Source organism: Diorhabda sublineata, chromosome X (assembly GCF_026230105.1).
Source record: "Diorhabda sublineata isolate icDioSubl1.1 chromosome X, icDioSubl1.1, whole genome shotgun sequence".
NCBI lineage: Eukaryota > Metazoa > Arthropoda > Insecta > Coleoptera > Chrysomelidae > Diorhabda > Diorhabda sublineata.
In genome coordinates, this window is record NC_079485.1 from 31,228,055 (window position 1) to 31,249,638 (window position 21,584).

General features: G+C 33.1%; 1 protein-coding gene across 2 annotated transcripts; it reads left to right on the top strand.

Moving 5' to 3' along the window:
• The first annotated feature begins 10,414 nt into the window (after positions 1–10,414).
• On the top strand, positions 10,415–20,890 carry LOC130451693 (solute carrier organic anion transporter family member 74D). Of its 2 annotated transcripts, XM_056790876.1 has the most exons (8): positions 10,452–10,632; positions 10,683–10,964; positions 13,866–14,306; positions 14,360–14,680; positions 17,280–17,640; positions 18,570–18,956; positions 20,176–20,279; positions 20,362–20,890. In XM_056790876.1, exons 2-8 carry the CDS (start codon positions 10,688–10,690, stop codon positions 20,571–20,573), a joined length of 2,103 nt encoding a protein of 700 aa, XP_056646854.1. In that variant the 5' UTR covers positions 10,452–10,632; positions 10,683–10,687; the 3' UTR covers positions 20,574–20,890. The 2 variants fall into 2 exon arrangements, with proteins under 2 accessions (XP_056646855.1, XP_056646854.1); XM_056790877.1 differs by having other exon boundaries at positions 10,415–10,964.
• The last annotated feature ends 694 nt before the right edge of the window (positions 20,891–21,584 follow it).

Sequence of the window (21,584 nt, forward strand, 5' to 3'; positions counted from 1 at the left end):
GTAAGAAAATTGTAATGTCCTGGATTTCTCCTTTCCACGTCTATGCGATCTCAACCATAGCGGCAACATATTTCATACGCGCGATTAAATAAATTAGAAAACCCTCAAGAAGGTTGCTTTTTAGAATAACAGAAAATAAGAGAAATCTCAGAAACTTAATTACTCACAATAAATGGCGTCCCTGGTACAACTTCAAAGCCATATTCACTGGAAAGGGACTATACCATGAACAATAGTGGTACATGATTACATAAACACAGTTCGTTTAAATATTTAATCTCCGGTTAAATATCTGTAACGGACTGCACTGTATAACTAAAGTTGTATAGCTGGGATTATACGTAATGAAGGAGAAAAGCAACAAGAAGAATAACCGGGACACAAATAAGAGGATGAATAAATATTTATTATTTGTATAATTGTAACACTAAAAATATTTGGAATATATTTTTTAAATCCGGCTACTTGAAACATTAGCAAGATTTATCATTCAGATAATAACAATTATATTATTACTTTCATTTACGATTGGAAAAATTCAAAGTTATAGTTAAGTGATAACTGAATTTATTTCTTTCTCAAAATGTCGCCATCTATATGATAACACTCTTTAAGTTGGCACTACTCTAACCGCGAAAGTGAATTATTGAAATTCCTCTTCAGTAATCCTGATGTAATTGGTGTCATTTCACCATGGATATTCTCCTTAAGCCGATGTTGTTGTTTCTCGGATTATTACTGTAGACTTTGTGTTTGAGGTATCTTCACAAAGTCAACAGGCGTCAAATCTGGACTAACGAGGTGCCATGGAATACCTCGTTTGGGAACATCTGTTCCACAAACACCAAGTCAATTGACGTTTGACTGGTAGCGCCGTCTTGTTGTTTTTCTGGAACTGTAGCCAAAAACATCGCAACATAGCGTTTGGTGTTAACGCTTCCATCCTGCGAATTTTCAAAGAAAAAAGGACCGAAATTTCCCCCTATATTATCACTTTAGGACTTTACAGTAGTTTCTGGTGCTTGCGTTTGTGATTCTCACTGTTCGAGAAATGACTATTTTGACGGTTCACACATCCATTGATAAGGAAATGAGTCTCAAAAGTTACATAGTCTTAAAAACTGAAAAAGGGAGGTTGTATTTATAATTAGGCATTCGGATATAATCAGAAGACGTTAAGGCTAATTGAAATTATAATTGAATACCGATGCAGTACTGCTACTGGATCGCGTCGTTTAAAGTCTTTTCTACTGGCACTGTTTACAGAGCAGAAATAGAGACAAATTAACCTGGATGATGATCATCTTCGGTGTTCAGAAAACCGTGTATACAATGTCTCATCATATTATCGAGATAAAACACTGCTATAGCTACAAACACGTGTTCGTACTGAAATAGTAGATAATTCCAGTTATCCAAAGCCGCAGCAATCTCAACTTTACCGCTCTAGGACACATTCTAGCGCGCAGTTTTATTATTTAATAACCAGACCTCGTATCATTTTCAGATTTTTGTAAATTCACATCGTTGCGTTAAGCAGAATATTTATTCCTCAGAAATCAATAGATTTGCTTATTATCCGCATATATAAATAAAAGAGTTATAGAATTTTTTAAAAGTAGAAATAGTTAGTAGCGCTATTCTAGTTTCACTTCGAATCTCCATCCCGATCTGCATCTGATAATCCGCTTGTGGAGACATTTGAACCGCTCTTAAGACGTAACAGCGACACGCGTTGGGCTAAGACTAGTTCGAGACAAGGTATGATCATGTTAATGCTTTTACTGTGCTCCAAAATACCGCAAGGGAGATAGAATTAATTCGGCTTAGAATTGTATTATGTCTAATATGCGAAAGCACACTCTCTTGGGAAACTATAGTTTATTAAGTTAATACTAACAATTTCAAACTCGCTTTTCAACAAATCTTTAGTAGTATCACCTCTAGAAGGAATAATATGATTTTTTGGCAAGCAGGTAATAGCCTCACATCAAAGATGAAATGAGGACATTAGCAACAAATTTTATTTATATGTACTCAGAAAAAAAAATTGATGACAACCTCCTAACTGAAAACACGCTAGGTATCTATGTTTGTGGCAACTCGTTTAAAGCTACTATAACTTCGATAACTTGGACTTGGTAGTAGATGTGTTGTTGATTAAGAGCTTATGTATGTCCATTTAGAAAAAAACATTGAATTGTTTTGTAGGGTATCAATAACATACCTCCCAGCTGTCATACTGCATCAAATAAATACAAATGAAGATAAGCGATAAGCAGCTAAACCATAACTCCAACAAAACTAAATATCATAGTAGATCATACAGCTACAAGATCGATATTGAATTTATCAGGCTCCAATACAAGATACCAAAGGATCGAATGCTGCGATATAGTATATACAAGGGTGGTTCGGTTCAACATGTATCCTTTCTCTTTATACCACTGCAAAGTGAGTGTGTGAATTTCTGCTGAAAATTCAAAAGTCTTCACATCCAACTGTCTGAAATTTTACAGTACATGAATTATTTGCTCAATTATACCTACGATGAGGCCCAATTCTTCAGCCATATCGCGTACATTACTGCGTCTGTCTCCCAAAATGAGTTTTTCTACAGCGCTGACTGATGCAGGAAAATAGCTTATTTGAGACACATAATGCGTGGTAGAAGGTTGATTAAGATGGGTAAAGTTTAAGGACGTAGAGGAAACGAGCCTCTTGGTTCAAGAGAAGCAGGACAGTTATTTTGACTAACTCAAGATCTTCAACGTTAATACTTGGATACGGCACGCTAAGAAGAAGGCACTCATCATCCAAATTCCTCGAGTAATCGTCTATAAGTTTCCGCGGAATTTACATTATCTTTAACCAAAAAACAAATAATGATGATGTACACTGGTACATCCTTCTTGCTCACGGATATAAGTACACTAAAAAGTGATGTTACACGGTCCTAGCTGTTCTATACGCTTCGTAACAGACCAGTGCATCCACTTTTACAACACAAAATTTTTCGAGCGTTTATTCAAAAATTCTGGTTTATATTTGAACCACCCTCGTAATAATAACCGATCCACCTTCCTCTCTAAATCTCTAGTCAGCCATTTGACGATTCTAAAAAGCCAGTTTACCTTCTTGTCTCCATATACGCACACGGCATAGGATTATGGAGTTGCCGAAATATCGAAGTAAATAAAATATTCCTTCAGGATTTAGCCATACCACGCAATACCTTCATCAACTAGAAACAGAAACGATCATATGTGACGGAAAATATTTTCATTCTTTAGAAAGAAAACGCAAATGAACAAACGTGTAGTCACTACAACAATAAATACGGATAAGTGCAAATTCTTTTCCAATCTAGTATTTTCCAAAAATAATTTCTTATTCTTAAATATAAAAAATACTTGTATAATTGAAGATTTGTTGCAGATGGAGAGCTTTAATTCTTCGCTAATATAGATGCAGGTAATATTTAGGTTTTAACAGTTCAACTGTATGATGTAACTTTCAGCATTTTTCCAATACATTTGTTTAATTTTTTCATAATAATAAAAGCATCATCATAGTTTGACGCGCGTTCCCAAAACCAAATTATCGTATTCAGATTCCAGAAACGAAGTGAAGACGATATTTTGGTCAAGCAGTGTGACTGTGAGTGTTGGTGTAGTAGTAGTGAATAGTGTATTAAATTTGAAGACCACTAAAGGTTTCAATTTCAATCATAATCAAATATACAGATACATTTATTTAAATACCAGCCCAGCGCTCTCGCCATAAACTAGAAATATGTAATATTAGTTGCATACTCTTAAAGTAGATGTATTATTTTATCTCTGAAGTGTTTATTAATAACTAATTCGCATTTATTACAATTTGTATTTATTTCTTGGATAACTATGGTTTTTATTTAAACACAATAACCTGTATAGGCATCATTATAAACTTGATATGATTTAAAAATAAATTTTATACATAATTTAAAGATTCATTAATACCGAGAACTAATCAATAGAGTTTTCATTTGCCTCATTTAAATCTTGAAGTCTATTTTATAGATAATGGAGTGATTTGAATAACGTATAGTAAACTATAGATATTTCTTATTTATTGAAGATTCCTTATACCTAATGGTTTTAAGAGATTAAGCTCAATATAAACTACTTTCACCTTAAATAAAATTGAGTGGAAAGAAGAACCAAAGTTCAATTTTCGCAAGGTTTTATACGGAAATTAAGAAAAGCGGCGTGGAGTTGAGAAAAAGATTAGTGGAATATAATTTATATAGCAGTTTCAGGTTAAGGAAGCACGAGAAAAAGTGTCGTGGCCATAGAAGAGGTCATATATAAGACAAGAATACTAAGAGTGATATATGTTAACCGACAACGTTTTAGGTAGAAGAATTGGTACTTTTTGGGAAGAGATAGTTCTAAGATAAAAAAAACTTTCCTCTCATTGAATAACACCATAAATATCTAAAAACTTTTTTTCTGAAATTCTGAAAATTGTAAACTTAATAATATACAAAAGTACGTTACGTATATATACATGTAAATACATGTAAAACTATTTACACTTATACAGGGTGTTTCGGGATGCAAAGATTCGGGAGTACAAATGACATAAAAAATTTCTTTATACGACCCCTCGTTTATGAGTTATAAGCTGCGAAATCAGAACTTACATTTTAGTATATTTTCTAAATTATACATTCAAATATTATGAATTTTTGATGGAATGAATGATGGAATACTAAATACTGACAAGTACAAAACCAATATCCTAGAGCCCCATGAAGTGCCCTATATGCCTCATATTGGTGACAACTCTGTGCTAATGCACGATAATGCTCGTCCACACGCTGCTAGAATGCTTAGGCAGTACTTAGAAGAGTTCGAGATACCCACCGTGAATTGGCCTGCACGTTGCCCGGACTTTAATCCAATAGAGCATGTCTGGGACCATCTAGGATGACAAATTGAGCAACATCCAGCACCAATAAGAGCACTAGATGATCTTCAAAATGTTCTTTCTAACTTTTAACTGGGAAAACATGGCGCAAGGATACGTCCAAAACGTGTTTAGAAGCCTTCCAAGACGAATTGAAGCTGTAATTAGAGCAAGGGGCGACAACACATGCTATTAGAAATTCATTGGCTGGTTTTAGTTTAAGCACCGTTCATTTTTTTTGTATAGATGTTTTGTACAATTTTTTTGATATTTTCTATGTTTTGGTAAATCAAACTTTTTGTCCTCTGTAGATTGAACTGATATAAAATAAATGTTTCAAAAGGCGTATCTATTGGTGTTTTAATTGGTAATAATAATAAAATTCGAATAACAGGCAACACATTTAAAATATTTAAAAAATAATGAGTGATGCGATAATTTTTGTGGGGTGTGTATTTTTGATAATACGAAATTCAGTTGTGTTGAAGTTGAAGAGGACTATGTAATTTAGTTTTCTCAAGAAAAGCTAGAGGGAGTTCACCTTCTCTAACGAACATGTAATTTTTCATTACGTGCCAAGATCAAAAGAGAAAACGTGATCAGATTTCGATCCCGTTCGGCTATGACCAACTCCGTTGACATCGGGTGGGCAGCTACCCTCCCTCCATTATAATTTTTAAGCCCCAATCTTCACCATTATATATTTAGCTCTAGTCCAGGATTGCAATTTTTACCGAGATGGCACGTCTTAGCGGGCTCAATGGCCGACTAAATGCTTAAATCAACACCAAAAATAAGTTATTCAAATTAAAAATGTAATTTCAGCGTGCAACGAAGTTATTACATTTTAATCCTCCACCCCTGATACAGCTTCTAAATGCGAGACTCTTAAAAATATTAAGCATCCGGAACAAATCGACAACCTTCTTGCCTTGTCTTTGTCAGTTTGCGATGGAGTTAGTTGCCAAACTCTACGAGGAGATTTCAAAATAATGTAAAATTATCAATCAATTTTTAGAAAAAATATCAAATTATAGAATTAAACCGATATCTTCATCTTATTTGTAGACAATGGGATGTTATACAGGGGAGCTGATGATATACAGTTGCAGTCATCATTTGACATCAGCATTTTTTTAATAAAAACTAATAAATGAATTTCAATTTATCTCAAGCAAAATTACAATACAAACTGCTCTTCTTTTCTTTACGAATCTCATATCATCTCGCCTTATCGGGATACTATTGATAAGGAACTGATTATATAAACAGACCCCTATACTTAACTAAAGAAAAGATTTCTAGAAAACAACTTTTAACAAGCAATCATTGACATTTTTCTGTCCAAATTTGAGAAGATAGAAGAGTAATTTATGTTAATGTCAAATCTCAGCAGTAAATTGTCAAACAGCTGTTTCCTCCTTATAGTAAATTGATTTGACAAGCTCGACAAATTTTAAAAATATTTTATTTTATAAATAGTTGAAAACGGCCGAGAATATCCAATTATCTTGTTTGATATTAATTTCATCTTCGGTTCTATAAAGTTTTATTGTATCCCTCGTACCAACAGAATGTCTACTGAATACATTAGAAGATCAACGAAAGAGTTGTTTTTCCGTTCCTTTGCTTTTCCGTTGTTTGGTGTTCTTCTTTCGATCCAACTCACTGAGAGTAAGTAGCAGGGGTGGCGAGATAGATTATATGATTAACACGACCGTATATTTTTTGCATTATTTCTTTAATCCCGCTTGTAATTCCTTCAAGATTAGACATCAAACAAATAAGAAAAAACGCCACTTAAGACAGCAAAGAATTAAGAACGTAGTTTGAGAAATTTATTTTTATTTCCACGGTATTATAATATAATATAATGTCTAATAGTGTGTCTAATAAAAACAGGGAGAAAAAAAAACAACAGCGAACTTGATATCAATATGAAAATATAACATACAAATATAATCGCAGAATATTCTCGTCTTATCCTTTTAAGGCTTTTAATTATGTAATCGTCTTATTTTCCTTGCTTTTCTGTGCTTGACAAGTCCTTCCATTAGTTAGTTAGACATATTGGCAAATGAGATACGACTATGGTCCTAAAAGTAACTGATCCATTAAAAAAAATATAAAATTTCGGAAACAAATATATTTATTTATTTTTCAACGTAACCTCCTTTCGGCTCTATACACTTTTCTCAACGATGTTCAATAAGTTCAATAATCGTCAAGCTTTTCAAAATAGCCATCACCTCTTCATTGTCTTTGATCTTTGACCACGGAGCCCTTTTTCAAGCCTGGAAAAAGAAAATAATACGAGAGTTTGAATCTGGCAAATAGGATGCATGAGGCAATAATTCAAACTTCAAATCATTAATTTTCACCATTGCAATACCAGATGTGTGAGCTAGTGCATTGTCTTGATGAAACAACATTTTCTTCGTAGTCAAATGCTTGATTCTTTTGCTCAAACGTTGCAATAAGTTCACTGAATACTCGACGTTGATAGTTTTTCCTTTTTCTAAATAGTTAATGAAAATTGTCCCACGCGTATCCCAAAAAAATGACGCCTTGACCTTGCCAAGACATGAAACGGTCTTTGTCTTCTTTGGAGCTGATTCGGTTCGGTTTTATTTCTGTGAAACATTGCCAAACACTCGATGGAAATATCTTCACGAGGCTATTTTTGTTCCATTGTGAGAAAACGTGGCAATCATCTTGCGCATAGCTTTCTCATGTCCAAATTTTCGATTAATATGGGATGAATCGCATTTTTTGAAATGCCCACTATGTCTGCTAGCTCGCGCACATTCAGTTGACGATCATCCAGTACCACTTTGTGGATTTTCTTCTAAATTTCTGGAGTCGCCACCTCATTTGGTTGACAATTGCGATGCTGGTATTCACAGGTCGTACGGCCTCATTTAAACTCTTCTACTCAATATTGTACTGTTGATAACGAAGGATCAGTCTCATTCAGAGTAGAATCTAGTTCAGCTTTTTTATTGAGGTAATGCTTTTCAAATAAAAGTGTTGTATCACATAGTGATGACCAAAAACGTTCATTATTGATAGCTGCTAGATAAATACTAAACAACGTGGCGTCTCCAAACTTGAAAACATATGCTGTGATATTTTCCAAGCAACTACCATCACCTTAGGGAGGAGGAGGAAATATAAAAAAGTATTTATAATTAATCTATGTAATTCAGTCATTTTCCAAAAAATTGACATTTTTCTAATGTATATGATACATGTACCTATATTTCTTTGTGGCGCTACTGGTACTAAACAACCATTATTCGAGGATTAAAGCGAAATCACGAGCAAGCGCGACCGACCTAACCGTCCTTAGCTCCAGCATTGTTTCGGACCGAGTCGTTTGGAAAAACGAATAAATATCTTGGAGATACCAAGATACTTCTGCCATGCCGACTAATTCCACGCGATGTGCCATAAGACTATTAAAACTCTAAACGCAATGCGAACCGAGCTTTCATTATTTGTAATCTAACGGGACTTATGGAAAAAGTTTCCATTTATTTTTAATTCCCTATATTCCACCCTTTTATTGAAAGCCGAGAGGACGTCTTACCTAAGGCATTCAGTAAACCTCTCCGAGACGCAGAACCGTCAGGAGACCGTCCAAACAAAACAATATATACTAAATTGATTTTATAATTCGTTCGTCGATGAATTATATCACAGGAGTTGTTAGTAATCCCAATTTTTGCTCTTATTTTGGAACATAGTTGATGCGCTTTTAGCAGTCTTCTGTTGTAAATATTCTAATGGCTTATTTGCCACTTTGGATGTTTTTCTACTTGTGCTCCAATGAAGAACAATGAATAAACAATGTTAAACTGTAATTGCACTTTGTGTCATTACATCCACTGTTTTTATATTTGTGAACATCTTCCATGAAGACGTAAAATCTTGGTTCCAAAAGTTGAATGATACCTTCAAACAATTGTTCAAAAGCCCCGTATTCATTTTGCAGTGATAATTACCATTTACTGAAATGTGATAGTCAATTTCATCCCCTAAAAAGCAGAAATGAGCTATTTACCCTGAGTTAGAGGTGTCGATCGAAATAGAAACGAAACAATGAAATAAGACTTGAATATAAAACCTGTAATTTAAAAAATTGCGAAATAACAACCTAGATAGCTTAGATGCTTTTGTAGAAGAGTATTAGACTGACAAAAAGAATTTGCCAAGCTAGAGGAAACTAGGGAAAACACAATTGTTGAATTCCCTTACTCGATGCCGCATTTGTTGGGTCGTAGATGTATGGTATCTAAAAATGCGCGACGCTAGCCACAGTGGCCCGCCACTACCATCTTATCCTCCGAAACCATCCTAGGCAACCGTCTAGCTTCTATCCACCCATATCAGTCGTGGTTGATATTCTAACCTGGTAGCCTCAAGAAAATTGAGGAAAGCGTGATTATTTCAAACGTTAACTCAGCAAAATAACCGAAGATGAGCTCAACAAAATTTTTCTTGCATCTCTTGAGAGAGGAATGATCTCTATTTGTCAAAAAACAGAGTCGATCCATTTACTTTTCTAAAATAAAAATAATTTAACAAGTCAGCTATATCGAAAGGAACAAACAGCTAATGCCTTTAAGCTTTACGTTGCTTAGAACTTACACCTGAGATAATTGATGAAGTTTTTACTTCTTGGAACCTGCAATTTCGAGGAGAAAATGTATTGCAGCGAATAGTCACAACAGATGAGACTTGGGTACGCCACTATATTCCAGAGAGTGAACACGCGTCTGTGGAGTGGAGAAAAAAAGACAATTGCGCGCCAGTTGAAACGAGGAAGGTATTGTGTACTGTGTTTTGAGACATGAGAGGAGTAATTGCAGATAATTTTCTTACAGAACAACGAATTGTGATCGCGTAGTATTATAGTAATCTCCTTAAAAATATGGTAAAACCTGTCTAAAGTTCAGATCGTATACAGCTCAGCTCAGGATGAAAACGTTGCACGAATTGGGTTAAAAAACACTGAAGCACCTTCCTAATGTCCCGATTTGTCGCCACATGACTATTATTTATCTAATCCATTGCAATAGGCACTTGACGGACTGATATTCGAAAGCAGAGCGTAGGTAGAGTCCTTAAGTGACAAGACGAGAGATTTTCATGATGATGAAGACATTCGAAAGCTTCCGGAGAAGTGGCAAAATTGTGTAGAAACAAATTTCAGCTTTGTACCTCTGTAACAAAATGTTTTATATTAATATTCCGGTTTATATATGAGCCACCCTTATATATTAACAATCACGTGGAAAGGCAGACTTACGTAGGTACCGGAAAATACTTTGAAAATTGTATATTTGTATATTTATAAATTAAAAACTAAAATTCGTGATCTGTTCCTTTAAATTTAATATTGAAACATGGATAAGAAAACTTAAGAATGTCGTCATATCAAAAAACAAATAATATACGTTAAATTAATTAAATACAAATCACATTGTTCTAGGAAAATTTACAGTGAGCGAAAACAAAAATCCCGTTGAAGTTTTATCAACTGAATTAATTTCTAAATTGAATTACAGAAAACAAACTTTTCTGATTGAATACACCGACATGTTCTCCGAGTTGGTTCAACTGTGAGATTCAGTTATGCTTTCAATTAGTCAATTTCGCATTTACAACGGCGTAAGTTTTTACCAAAAAGTTTTGTATATACGATAGAGTGTATTTGACAGATCCCATGGAAGGAAATAAAGTGACAATCGTTGAAGAAATTCAAGTATTCTTACCCACTATCAGCAGTCAAAGTGAATTTCTTGAAGAACTTAGTTTAACCAAAGACACTTCATGTGGTTTATGGTTTATAAAAGGAGCTTTTCTTCAAAAATTTGCCAACAAAAAAGCTTATGTGATTTTGTATGGTATTCTTGGATGCTTTTTTTCAGCAGCCTATTCTTATTTTAATGGTACCATCACAACACTGGAAAAGAGATTTAAAATTCCAAGTCGTACCACAGGTATAACTTTTTATATGTTCATTCATTAAAATTCCTAACGGGTCTACGAATTTCTAAATTCTGATTCGACTTTATCAAGTGTTTTTTAGAAATATGATTTGTTATAATATTTAGAGGTAAAAAAATTCAGTTAATCAATAAAGTTTTTGGTTTCTTCATGCTCCATAACGCTATTTTTAAATATATAACCTCAATTACCTTCAAATTTCAATATGGAGCAATAATATTCATTGTTTTTTTTTGGAAAAAACGTTAATAAATATTTTTTTATTGTGTGATAATATTTTTAAACTACAGTGTTTTCTTGGAAATTTTTTTTTCTCGAAATATAATTTTGTTTTCTGAAATGCATGTTCCAAAATATTATTTTCTATATATTTCTTTCTACATTACGTAATATAATAAAAATTTTTATAATATAAACAATACAGATTATTAAAATTGTTAATAAAGGATTACTAATATTAAATAACAGTACACTTTTACGCAAAACTTTTTTAGTATTATTAAATAAATATATTCAAATATTTATTATATACCTCAAATGAGATCTATAAAATCAACATAAATATCAGCAGTTGTAAAAATGTATGTGTCACGCACTTCTATGAAAATACACGTGATTTAAATCGTGATATGAAAATATTATGGTGTTCTTCAATGATTTAAACCATCATTTGAATTCTGTTTTCCTGGACATCCCCATATATATTGAAATATTATTTTTCCATTACAAAACGCTGGAGCCCATTTATACACACTTTGTAACAGTAAACTATTCACTAATATAGAGGGTGTCTCATAAATAATACCAGGTTCAAATTATCACTTTGTTTATTATTATTATAAATATTATTATTATAAATATACAAATTGAAAGCCTTAATATGCGATGCACCCCAATGAATTCTATGTTTTTAACCCAACGTTCAGCAAGCTCTTTGAGACCTTGATAAATCATCCTTTGGGCTTAAATGTCGCATTACATCTCGTTCGAACTCAAATTTTTTCCACGCAAGAATTTTGCCATGGATCTGAATAAAATAATCTGACGGTGCCAGGTCTGATCTAAATGCCGCGTAACTTTTGAAGTGTGTGGTTTAGCATTGTCTTTTTTATGAGAGAACCCGCTTTCGGTTAATTAAACCTGGATATTTTTCCAATAAAACCTGATATATTCGCATCAACTGTCCACTATATATCTCGGCATTGATAGCTCGATAAGTCGAATCGAGCTTACTTACGGGTTCTAATAAATGATCTTTGTCTAACTACTATTTTCCAGGTTCGGTAACAATGCGTTCATCTTTAGTCCGGGCAAAAAGCCCTTATTCAACGTTTGGTTGGGATCTCGGTTAATTCATGTGGTACTATTCAACAACTTTTATAGATCTTATCTAATTACTTCAAATAGGAAGTCCGATAATCGGCGAGTCCTGGTACTAGCCTGGTTTTCTACTGCTCACCTTGTACCCTTAATACCCCACGCAGGTGGACCACCTGAGTGCGAATGATCTACACGCGTCAAATCTTCACTGTTGAAACGATTAAACCAACGCTTTTCCGTTTGCTCTTTAACTATGTCTTTCCCTTCATTTTCACATATTTTCCTTTCTCAATAAACAAAAAGAGACTGTTTTAAAATAGTAAAGCAATTGTACTCAACATAGACTGACCCGGTTACGAAATATTTAAATTGGGCGTTAGAATTTTCACATATGAAAACTGATATTCTTTATGACATCCTCTGTATTTATGTACACACTTAATATCTAATTCATTTGAATACCCTTTTCAAGTTCATTTGTCAATGTTCTTATGACATCAAATTGTTAACTGACTACGACTGCTAGACACTCGTTTTATATAATCCATTCTAGATCCTTAGACTGGAAATCTCTGGTTTCCGGAAACAAACAAAAAGACTTTTTCAAAATTGTCTCTATAAAAATAGTCATAAAAACTAAGGTAAACGTGGCACAAAAAAAATACAAAGATATAGGCGGCCCATCGAACAAATTTTAGCTTCAATAATTTATTAAAACAAAAACGAATTAACAGCGAATTCTTCACAATATTTTGAAACATGTTTGTACCAGTTTTGGCTTGTCAGTTTGCTATTATAGCCACTTTAGTGATATCATGTTTCCGTGAAAAGCATGCTTCGGGTAACCGAAATGAAAGGACTATAGTGGGAAAAACAGGAGTAGATCGAATCAGGAACACTGACATCAGGGTGCAAGACATCGTAAGATGGGGGAGACAAAGAAAAATATACTGGTACGCCCACATGAGAAGAGAATAGACTGCTACGTATCGTACTTGAAGGGAAACCAATAGGGAAAAGAGAACCCGGAAGACCACCTAAGAGATAGATGAACAGCTGGCAGTCCACCTCCCAGGAGCTGATACAGAGGAACTGCAGAACAGATCATGAGATCTTAAAAATGAACAAGAAGAAGAAGAAGAAGATGTTTCCATGAACAGTAGTGATAATCATGACAAACAAATTCGTTAAAACTTTTGATGTACTGGGAAGTTTGCGAAGAAAAAGATCTGAAAAATGGGCCTACGGCTTTCTTTTTAATGATAATACGCCACACGACTATTTGTGCTCAAGAGGAAAATTTTTATACCATTTAAAAAATTGAGAGAGGTCACAACATAGCAGATTGAATTAATTTTGAAAGAAGCTTCCAAGATAGACTTCCAGTCTATTTTTTATTAAAATAATATCCCGATCACACCCCGTATTTCTGTTATTCTGTTTTTGAGTGTAAAAAGTTTATTCATTATAACACTCAGTATAATAAAGTGTCTCATTATTACTCTACTAACTAAAGAGAATGTCTTTCTGATACTCGAATATGATTTACAATATTTTGAAAACCCACATTTCAGGGATAATAACTGTTGGAAACGACTTAAGCCAGCTCTTAGTTTCCGCCATTTTGAGTTACTATGCAGGAAGAGGGCATAGGCCTAGATGGATGGCCCTGGGTATGTACACTGTGGTACTTTTCTGTATAATGACAGCGTCGCCACATTTTCTATACGGAGCTGGAGAAGATGCTCTCTCATTAACGATGGAACACAAGCACTACAGCAACTCTTCGTATGATGAATATTTAAATCACTCGTTATCATATCAGAGAAAAGATTTATGTCAAAATAGGAAAGTTAATCACAAAAGCTGTAAATTGGAAGAAGGGAATTATACCCCACAGCTGATTTTATTTGCAGCCCAGTTCATATCCGGCATTGGGGGATCCTTATACTACACTTTAGGGATTTCTTATATGGACGACAACGTCAAAAGATCTAAAACACCCGCCCTTTTTAGTATGTATATTCTATATTAATACATATATTGGTGTATAATTGGAAAATTTTAGGTTTTAGCTATTTCATAAGAATGCTAGGTCCAGCTTTAGGCTATGGATTGGCTTCGCTGTGCTTGAAGATTTATGTCACTCCGACATTGACCCCTATCATAGATAATAACGATCCTAGATGGCTTGGTGCTTGGTGGTTGGGATGGATTATCCTAGGAATTGTGATTTTTTTTCTTTCAACATTGCTAGCTTTGTTTCCAAAGACTTTACCTAGAGCTGCTGTGAGGAAGGAGTTACTAAAACGACATCTGTCAAGGCAACAATCACAAACATCGTCAATCAGAGGCAATGTGGAAACCGACATTCCAACTTCCTTTAAAGGTAATAAAACTAATTTACAAAATTCAAGTTTCCGTGTGTTACCGCGAATTTTGTGGTTAATAATGTTCACGCTTATTTTTATCATTTTTACCTTTAAAATTTGTTGTACAGCAAGGTTAAGTTTAATTGTAGATCATTTTGAAAAAGTTGTTAGCACCGGCATCTTATTTTAAATGAGTGAAAACTACCCCTTTTGCAGAATAATTATAAAAGTTGAAAAAATACCTAGCGTTATTTGAAATCAGATGTTTCTAAGTAAAAAACGGATCGTTACATATCGCGGAATATAATATTTATCATATTTCAACCCCTATAAACTACCCTTGATGATAAAATTATAAATAAAAAGATTATTTTCAGCTTTAAGATTGCTTCCCAATGCTATATAATAACTAATAATCATTGTAATACTTAGTGGTCCAAACATTAATTCATAATAATATTTTCACCCTTATAAACAGCCCTTTAATCATGAAATTCATGGAAAAAAAATTTAATTCCTTTATTTTATATTTATTTTAGCGTACTATATTTCTCAATGATTGAAAGAAAAATTAAAATAATGTATATAATAAATTTTTCATTATTTTTAAATAAATCGAATGTAAGATTATGTTTCATCGACACACACACAAGTTGTGCCCCATTCTTTTTGCAGCTGCAAACTATCATCTTCAGAAGTTGTTCTGGTGCAGATTGATTGGTCATTTTAATTGGTTGTAAAGAATTTCCTTTGTTTATCCATGCCCAATCTGTTGGACGGGAATCTTTCTAGCTTTAGTTATCCCGCGACTACTTTTTTAATTTTATTACTATGAAATTTATCCAAAAACAATTTTAAAGAAAATTTTGAATGCTATCATTCCTGGTAATTCTGGTAATTCGAATATTGTTCGTTTTTTAAAAACTCAAGGTCAAAGAGCTCAAGAACAGTGGGTCTAGCTTTTAACTACAATCTGCGATATCTTTTGTCATATATTAACAAACAAAAGATCAAATTTTTAAGTAAAAAAAGATCTAATTATTTTCCTTTCTAATGGTCAACTTTATTTGTTACATTTTTGATGTACATTTTCAAAGTTATTTTCAAAAAACCGTTTTTTTACACGAAAATTGAATATTTCCAAGTACACATAACTTAAGAAATAATGGCTAAATAAATATTTCTATACAACATTTTTTTGAGGAATTATTTTTTTTTTATCCATTCCTGCACATATAGATTATATTTTCCACCAACTAGAAGGGTTGGCTGCAAACCCGTAGACAATGCCAGGTGTATGCATATTTTTAAAATCGATTCATACATTGATTTTGACTTAAAGTTACACGTTAATATCAATTGGTTGCCGGGACCAAAAATCTTTGGAAAAACTCCTGATTGACTGGACTACTGGAGAAAATCATTTTTGCTATACATGTGCTCAAATAATGTAGAAAAGTTATGGCAGAGCTGGTGTAAAATACCTATATTGAGTATTATGAGATGCTCTTGGATAAAAATGAGAAGTCTTGGACTCCCAATTGGGTTTGTAAATTGTGTGTAGAGTATTTAAGATAATCCAGAGGTGAGAGAAGAATTTGCAACACCGACTATTTGGAGAGAGCCTCAAAATCATTTCGAAGACTGTTATTTTTATAACGTGAACGCCACTATTGGGTAAAAAGAAAATGAACCTTGAGAGAAAATATGAAACCTGGAGAGAAAAATGTAATTCAGAATTCATTAGTAGCTCCTGACAAAATTATTCTTCTATCATTACAAATAAAACTGGGCATCATGAAACAGTTAGTTGAATGACTAGATAAAGACGAGAATTACGTTTATTTTGCCAAAAATTTCTACAGCTCACTATGGAAAAGATTAAGGCTGATATTTTTGATGGCCCCCAAATTAAACACCTTACGAAAGATAGGTTAGTTAGTTATATGAACTTTGGGAAGCCTGGTAAAATTGAAAAATATCGAGTGTAATATGGGCATAAAATTTCATAGTCACCTGGACAGGTTTCCGGGAAATTTTGGAGATATGAGGAAACGGAAAGGAGAGCATATGGATCAGGATATAAGCATCTTGGAAGAGCTCTACCAGAGTTTCTATGATACGAAAATGATATCTGACTATTGTTGGTCTTTGATACGGTATTTTTCGATGTTTAAACGGCAGAGAAGAGCCTTAAAACGAAGGTTTTGTTGTATTTCTGGTGGAGTATTTTTTATCTACATTTCGTGGATCCATGAAAAGCTAGAAGTCGAGTGGTATCTAATTTCATGAATATGAATAGAGTTAAATTCAATAACCCTTCTTAACCAGCATATATTGATAGACTGATTGCGAAATATGCACCTATGGATCAGACAAAAAGGATGTCTTCAAATAACACTTTTTTCGAGCTAAAATCTAGCCTAATATTTTAACTAAAAAAATGTAGTGTTTCGCAATCTTTAGATTTTAATTATTGGAAAGATATACGAAGTATCGATACATAATGAGTGTTATAAAACTTCAGCTGTATTTAACTTTTCGCACTAAATTCACTATATTTTAAATTTATCTTTGTATTCACAAACTTTGAATTAACTGCATAACGTATTTCAGATATGATAAAAACTTTCCAAAGAGTGATGAAAAATCCAATTTTAATGATGAACAACTCTGCAGCAGTTTTCTATTTCCTGGGATACATGCCTTATTGGATATTTCTACCGAAATATATAGAAACTCAATATAGGCAGTCCGCGTCGGCCTCAAGTTTGATAACAGGCAGTGTGGGGTTAATTTTTTCAGCAATTGGTATATTGCTTTCAGGAATTGTCATTTCCAAATATAAACCGAAAGCGAGAAAACTGGCTGGATGGAATGTTATTGTTGGGTTGATATCTGTTAGTGGAATTATATCTTACGCTTATTTGGGATGTAGTGATACAGATAACAAAACACCCTTATTACCCAACGGAGAGTGAGTATAAATTATATATTATTCATATTTCTGAGATTAAAACAGGCCTATTTAAGTAAGTTTACCTTAGTCATAAGTGGATTGGTTTGGGTCAGTACGAAAGTTTCCGATTTTAACCTCAAGATATCCTACTAAAATTTTATTTCATTTCCCTTTATTTTCCCTAAATTAGTCGCTTTTTCTGCAAATTGGAAAAATTGGATATCAAGTTGTCATTGAATATTTGTTTTCGAAAGGCAATACGTCCACGCAAATGGGACTGTATCATCATTTACGACCGTAAAATTGTGGGCAGCTTGAGCGTTCAGGAGGGTCAAATACATTGAAAAAGTGCACCAAATGGTACTGGGCTAACGTCCAATTGAGGTTAAGGAGATAGAAAAGGATATCGGCATATCAAAAGAACGTATTTCTCATATACTAACTGAAGAATTAGGCATGCGTGAGCTCTCCGTTCACTTTGGACCGAAAGCGCATTCGAATGATCAATTCCCAGGCATTATTAAAGCTGTTTGAGCAAAATGAGTCGCATTTTTTGTGGATTCATAACTATGGATGGCAACTGAAACAAAAAAAATGAAGACAGTGGAGAGCAAATGGTCAACCTGCTCTAAAATATGTCTGAAAAGTGATGGCGACCGCTTTTTGGGGTTAGTCATGGGATTTTGTTCATCGATTATATTCAAAAATGTTATTACTTGATAACGTAAAGTAATGCGACCGCATTAAAAAAAAATGATTTTCCATTAGGACATTTTTTCATACTTAGCCAAGACAAAAAAGAGATTGTTTGACCACCCACCGAATTCTGTTTTTTTGTTGTATTTGGATTTTCTATCTAATAATACGTATGTTTAAAAATATCTTTGAGTAATAAAATGGGAGAATGTTATAATATTTTTCGTTAGTTCAATTTTCAATTATTCCAGGTTGAAATCTGTAACTAACTGCAATTCGGGCTGTCACTGCGACTTTATCAAATACAACCCAGTTTGTTCACAAAATGGCAAGACTTACATATCCGCGTGTCATGCGGGTTGCCGAGATGTCATCAACGTAAATGGGTCGAACTTATTTTCTGATTGTTCGTGTATTAAACGAGATGAAGTCCTTAGTCTTGAAAGGATGACAGAAATCGGAAAGACACTTCCAATGGAAAAAATATTGGAAAGCACATCACAAAAGGCTGGTTTTGCTACACCGGGAACTTGTCAAGTGGATTGTTTGTTCCAGTTTTATATTTTCTTAGCTGTCGTATGCCTTTTGAAGTTTAGCGGAGCTACAGGAAGAGCTTCGAATTTTCTCGTCACTGTCAGGTATCTATACATATTGTAGTCAAAAAATAATTTGTTTTTTGTTATCGAAAAATTTTATCAGATAAATTTTGTGTTGGAAACAATTTCAAACGGAACAAGTCGAATTATATCACTCGAAAACCTGATGAAAATTTTAAAGCGGGATCAAAAATTATGGTATGATATGTAGTTTCTTCAATTTGCTAAATATTGACCAAAAGATTTGTTGAAATGATGTCGAAGCATAATACAGGGTCGTTTGGCACTAAGATCAGTTTCCAAAGAACTGAATTTATCCACCTCCTTAACAGTTAATTATGCCCTTATTGAGTCACATCTCCGATATGCCCTTCCCTTCTGGAGTAGGTACGTGTGGTGCGATTCAATTTGAGCGAATCTTCAAACTACAAAAGAGAGCTGTCAGAGATTTACTCAGATCAAACAACAGGGTTCACTGCCAGATTAAAAATATTGACTCTTCCTTTCCTATTCATCTTTCTTCCAGCCATTTGCTTAATTGGTAGGGACGCTTCTCCAATTTCGTTGCACTTAGGAACGCGGAGCACTACCTTTATCTACCTACTCCACGTTCAGAATTAGTTAAGAGCTCGATACTTTTCAATGCAAAAAAATGCACAATCACTTGCCAATTTAAATCAAATCTATAACATCTCTTCCCGCATTTCACAATTATTTGAAGGCGGTTTTACTGGAAATAATAATATTTAATTCGGATTATTTGGGATATCGGTATACTTAATTTCCAAAGTTAATATAGTTAATTTTCTTGTGTATACATTATATTCAGTTTTTTATTTTATTTGCGTCTTTATTTCTTACACGATTTGTCTGAAAATTTTGAATAATTTTTTGATAATGAAGCATTTTTTTTCTCTCTCTCTCTCTATTGCGTCACAATCAAAGCCCAATTTTCATCAAGGAAATTGACTAGACCACAAAACGTAAAAGTGGGTTTGTGAAAGGTGAAGATTTTATAAACAGTTTTTCGGATTAGATTAGAATGATTAGAATAGAATGCTGTGAAGTTTATGTTGCAGCAAAGCTAGCTCACAGATCTTAGCTTTTTCTCATAAAAATAATTTATTTATGGATAGTATTTTGATCCAATTGGAGATTTGAAAGCACAACATAACATAAAGTTCAAGGATTTGGTAAAAAAGCGATAAAAAATCAAATCGATACCCATCATGTCTTTCATGATACTTTTTACTTTTTCTAGATGCGTAGAAGAAAAAGATAAAGCAGTAGCTATGGGTTTTGCATTAATGATGATGAGTCTTTGTGCTTTTGTTCCATCTCCTATACTTTTTGGCATAATTCTAGGTAAAATAATCTGTTACTTATATTGGAAATACGCTCTTAACCACGCAAATTAGTTTTTAAAGAATCTTCTATTCTCTTTTAGATAAGGCTTGCTTGGTTTGGGGCCGAACTTGTGCAGGGCATGGTAATTGTTGGCTTTACAATGGAGAAACATTGAGATATACAGTAAATTTTACAGCTGCAACTTTTGTATTTATTGGTACCTTATTTGATATTGCTGTCTGGTATTTTGTGAAAGACTTACATATATTTGATGAGGAATTCGAATTAGAAGAGGCTGTTGATGTGAAGTGATATATTTTTATAATTTTAAATAAATTTTTTTGTTATAGAATAGAACTTTTTATTTGAATATCAAATGTAAATCATTATTTTTCTTTGAAATCCATCTTTTTCTATAAAATATATATTTATTCGAAAACTGAGTTTTTTAAAATAATAAATCATTATTTGACTTTGAAATCTGTCTTATCACAAAATAAATCATTTCTCTTCGACATCCATCTGTTTTGAAACTGTTATTTCTCTTATTATACTGTTTTTTCAAAGAAAAACCGTTATTTGTGTATGAAAACTGTGTTTAGAAAAAATAAAACATTATTTGTCCATGACAATTGTCTTTTAAAAAAATTGAACCATTATTTCTCTATGGAATTTGTATTTTCAAAAACATAAGCCGTTATTTGTTTTTAAAATCTGCTTTTATTTCATAAAAGTTCCCTTCGAAACTGTTTTTATACAAAGAAAAAACCTTTATTTGTATATGAAAACTGTCTTTAGAACAACTAAAACATTATTTATCTACGACAATTATCTTTAAAAGAAATAAACCGTTATTTTTCTATGGAATTTGTGTTTTCAAAAACATAAACCGTTTTTTGTTTTTAAAATCTGTCTTTTTGACAAAATAAATCAGTTCCCTTCGAAACTGTTTTTTTACAAAGAAAAAACCTTTATTTGTATATAACTGTCTTTTTGGAAAAAAAAAATAAACCATAATTTATCTACGTAAACAGTTTCTTTAAAACATAAACTCTTGTTTGTCTATGAAAAAGGTCTTTTCAAAAACAAATCGTCATATCTCATCAAAAATTTACTTTTGAAATAATAAATCATTATTTGCATATGAAAACTGTCTTTCGAAAAATGAACCGTCATTTGTCTTTGGAAACGGTTTCTTATTAATCAATAATCAATTAATAATAATAAGGAAAAAGAAAAAACATGAAATTGGAATAAAGTGTTGTGATTTTTGTATAATGAAACTTTGGGTTTATATTATTTTGAGCTACATAATATAACAGG

Coding starts and splice junctions, on each gene's coding strand:
- LOC130451693 (XM_056790877.1), top strand. CDS start 10,688: ATGGAAGGAAATAAAGTGACAATCGTTGAAGAAATTCAAGTATTCTTA. Junction 14,681..17,279: donor CATTCCAACTTCCTTTAAAG/GTAATAAAACTA, acceptor AACGTATTTCAG/ATATGATAAAAACTTTCCAA. Junction 20,280..20,361: donor ACTTTTTGGCATAATTCTAG/GTAAAATAATCT, acceptor ATTCTCTTTTAG/ATAAGGCTTGCTTGGTTTGG.